Source organism: Nelumbo lutea, chromosome 3, assembly GCF_056320005.1.
Source record: "Nelumbo lutea isolate HS-2025 chromosome 3, American lotus-T2T, whole genome shotgun sequence".
In the NCBI taxonomy this organism is placed as follows: domain Eukaryota; kingdom Viridiplantae; phylum Streptophyta; class Magnoliopsida; order Proteales; family Nelumbonaceae; genus Nelumbo; species Nelumbo lutea.
In genome coordinates, this window is record NC_142686.1 from 79,595,906 (window position 1) to 79,599,352 (window position 3,447).

Sequence of the window (3,447 nt, forward strand, 5' to 3'; positions counted from 1 at the left end):
CAATTTTTTGTATAAATTTTAGGTATTTTTATATTTTTTATTTAATTATGGCATGGGTTGATCCATTTGGTTCGAATGGTTAAATTGCTTACTTGCCACTTGGACAGAAAAATGATTTTGTTTGTAGGTTGGTTTTAAAACAAGATTTTTATACCATTAAAATTAAGTAAATTACTGAAACCCCCTTAAAGTTTAATAATTACAATCACCTCCTCTAAACTTTTTAATACCTTTGCAAGTAGACCCTCTTTGATAAAATCTTCTAAAAAAAGGTATAAAATGTCCAAATGAAGAAAGCTTATAGTATAATTAACACAAAATATTAAATTGGCATTACTGCCCTCATCTTCAAATGAAGAAAACTTAAAAAACATGGACATTTTCTGTCTAGAAACAGACCAAAAACCTTACCAGGTCATTCTTACTTTTTATAATAGTACTGATAACATATAGATATAAGACCATAACGATCCTGTTACCAATGTCAATGGGTCAGGACTAGGGTGGACCGGTTTAAAACAAATTATTAATCAATTATATAAATAGATCCAGAACCAAGCCAATTATTAATGAAAATAATCCCATTTGACCAATTAGACCTAGACCTAGACATACTTGACATCTATATTTAGCTATGATTTTACAACTTGGAATTTCATTTTATATGTTAATGAAACTAATGTTTTTAATAAAAATTATCCTATAACCAAAATTAGAAGACTAAGATAGCATTATATATTATAAATTAGAAAATTGGTTTGGTCTTAAATCGATTGGGAACAGCAAAAACCGGTCGCAACCCAATTATAATCGGACACAAAACTCACACCCGGAATCGCGGGTCGGTTCAGTCAGTTAAACTCGACCCATTGACAGCTCTCGACTCAACTAATCCTTTGAATTTGCGTCAGCAATCACTCGTGCAAGAAAGAGACCACTTATTCTATGAAATCTCGGCAATTTTTCTATGGTGGGATCCATCAAATGGTGACTCAGTTCTGGTGGGGCCCATTCATTTGTGGTATCTATTATCTAAAATGATGACATCTGGCAAGCTTTTGAGGATGGTGCTAGTCACTTCTTCCCCTTGATCTTGTCAACAGACAAACACGGTTAAGGAGAAAAGCTTCAAAAAATCAATCTTAAATGGAAATCTGAAAGCGCTGGAGTCTTAACTATCTCTGACTCTAATTGGTAATCCGTTCGCCATGAGAGCTCAAGAGCTTCAGTTTTGCTTGTTCTAATAATAAGATGAAATCTTCTGTTTTCTCTACCATCTCTTTGGCTGTCTTCTTGTTTCTCTTCCTCCTCTCAGTCAGTTCCCTCTGCAATCTCTTCCTCCGCTCTGCTGCTTCAATAACAAAACTAGACCCCCAAGTCTTCCCACCTCCCCAGAACGACCATCATCGAACATTCAAATCAGTTTCATCACCTTTACCCCTGCTCTCTGTGAAAGAAGAGGCCAATGAGAGCTACCATATTGACGACGACCAAAGAAATTCTGTAATTTCTCCTAGCAAAATTACTGTCACTGTCACGAAGGAGAAGAAACAAAGGGCAGCATTTTTCAGGACACTGCAGGGATTTAACATACTACCTTCAGCTGGATTGACACTGCAATTTGCTAGGCGGGTTCGGGAGTTCTTTGACAGTGGTGTTGGGTGCGAGGTGAAGTTCTTCATGACATGGATTGCCCCAGTAAAATCCTTCTCTCAGAGAGAATTCTTTGCCTTGGAAAGCCTTTTCAAAGCTCATCCTCATGGATGCTTGTTGATTCTATCTGGATCTATGGATTCCAGACATGGAACCCACATTCTTAAACCGCTTCAGGATCGTGGGTACAGAGTTATTGCTGTGACACCAGATTTACCTTACCTGTTCAAGAACACATCGGCCAGAGCTTGGTTTGATGAGATGAAGAAGGGGACCCGGGATCCTGGGAAGATCCCAGTAGCTCAGAATCTCTCCAATCTTCTCAGGCTCGCAGTGCTGTACAAGTATGGGGGTGTTTACATGGACACAGACTTCATAGTCTTGAAGAAGCTTTCGGGATTGAGGAACTCAATCGGAGCACAGAGCATCAATACAGAGAGAGGTAGCTGGAATCGTCTGAACAATGCCGCTCTCATCTTTGATAAGAATCACCCGCTTCTGTTAAACTTCATAGACGATTTCTACCTCAATTTCGACGGAAACAAATGGGGGCACAATGGGCCTTACCTGGTTTCAAGGGTGGTTGAGAGGGTCGAAAGAACTCCTGGTTACTGTAACTTCACAGTGCTGCCACCAATGGCCTTCTATCCAGTGGGCTGGAATTGGATAGCTGGGTTTTTCCGGCAGCCGCGGAATCCAGAAATGAGGCGATGGGTATCTGCAAAGCTGCGTCAGTTAAGTGGGGAAGCTTACGGAATTCACCTCTGGAACAGGCAGACTGGGAGACTAAGAATTGAAGAAGGTAGCATCATAGGAAGACTAATCTCTGATCATTGTGTTGTATGTGAACATATTTACAGCACTTGAATTAAGTCAAGCTCCATGCATGACCTGGATGGTAGCAAATCTGCTTCAGCTCGGCGGAGGTAGATTAACACGGGACCATTCGTTGTCTTTCTCTAGTTGGATTGCAGCGAAGCTGCACTGCAAGTAGTTCTGATTTTACAGATTTAACATCTGGAGTAATAGACCAAGCAGTGAAGTAGACAGATCAATCTCAGAGCATTGTGTTCTCTGTAAATGTGACAGTGCATGACTAAGCTCCATGGTTGGAACTTTGATGGGCACGGGTTATTTGGTTCAATAATCTTAATCAACAATAATTGTATTCTCTGTACATGTAAATAGTGAATACAAGCTCCCTGGCTTTAATGGCACAAATTATTTTCTTTTTGTTCTTTAATTACTTACTGTTTTATACTCATTGTTTTGATTCCCATCCAAGCAATTCTATTTCTATGATACAAAAACACAGTTTTTCCAATCCTAACAAATTCAGAACGGAATAAGGTTACGAGCAAAATAAGATAGAAATATAAAGTTGAGGGATAGTTTTTAGGCTGTTTTTGGTTTGATAGAAAATAAGCTAGGAATTTTGCTTGTTTTTTTATCAAGCCAAACATTACCTAAGGAATTTTACTTGAGAACTTTTCCTAGAGTTCTTGTTTCTCTACTAAACATAGCCTACATGAATATAACACATCAATGAGTTTGGAGTTCACATCAATTATACTTCTGGCTTTTAACAGTTAAAATATGCATGAATATCATACTTATTCTATCACTTTTCAACATTTTCCAACTGTTTCCTAATAGTCCAATTTCACATAAACAGTATTGTGTTATTTATGTCTATATATCTCATTTATAGTCATATGAAACATAAATTTATTGTCATTGGTGTAACTCGGGGAACTTTGAGTTTCTCAACTTACCCATTTACATCAATCTATG

General features: G+C 38.0%; 1 protein-coding gene across 1 annotated transcript; it reads left to right on the forward strand.

Moving 5' to 3' along the window:
• The first annotated feature begins 1,075 nt into the window (after window positions 1–1,075).
• Window positions 1,076–2,869, forward strand: LOC148865931 (uncharacterized). The gene has a single exon (XM_088980292.1). It carries the CDS (start codon window positions 1,252–1,254, stop codon window positions 2,518–2,520), a length of 1,269 nt encoding a protein of 422 aa, XP_088836418.1. The 5' UTR covers window positions 1,076–1,251; the 3' UTR covers window positions 2,521–2,869.
• The last annotated feature ends 578 nt before the right edge of the window (window positions 2,870–3,447 follow it).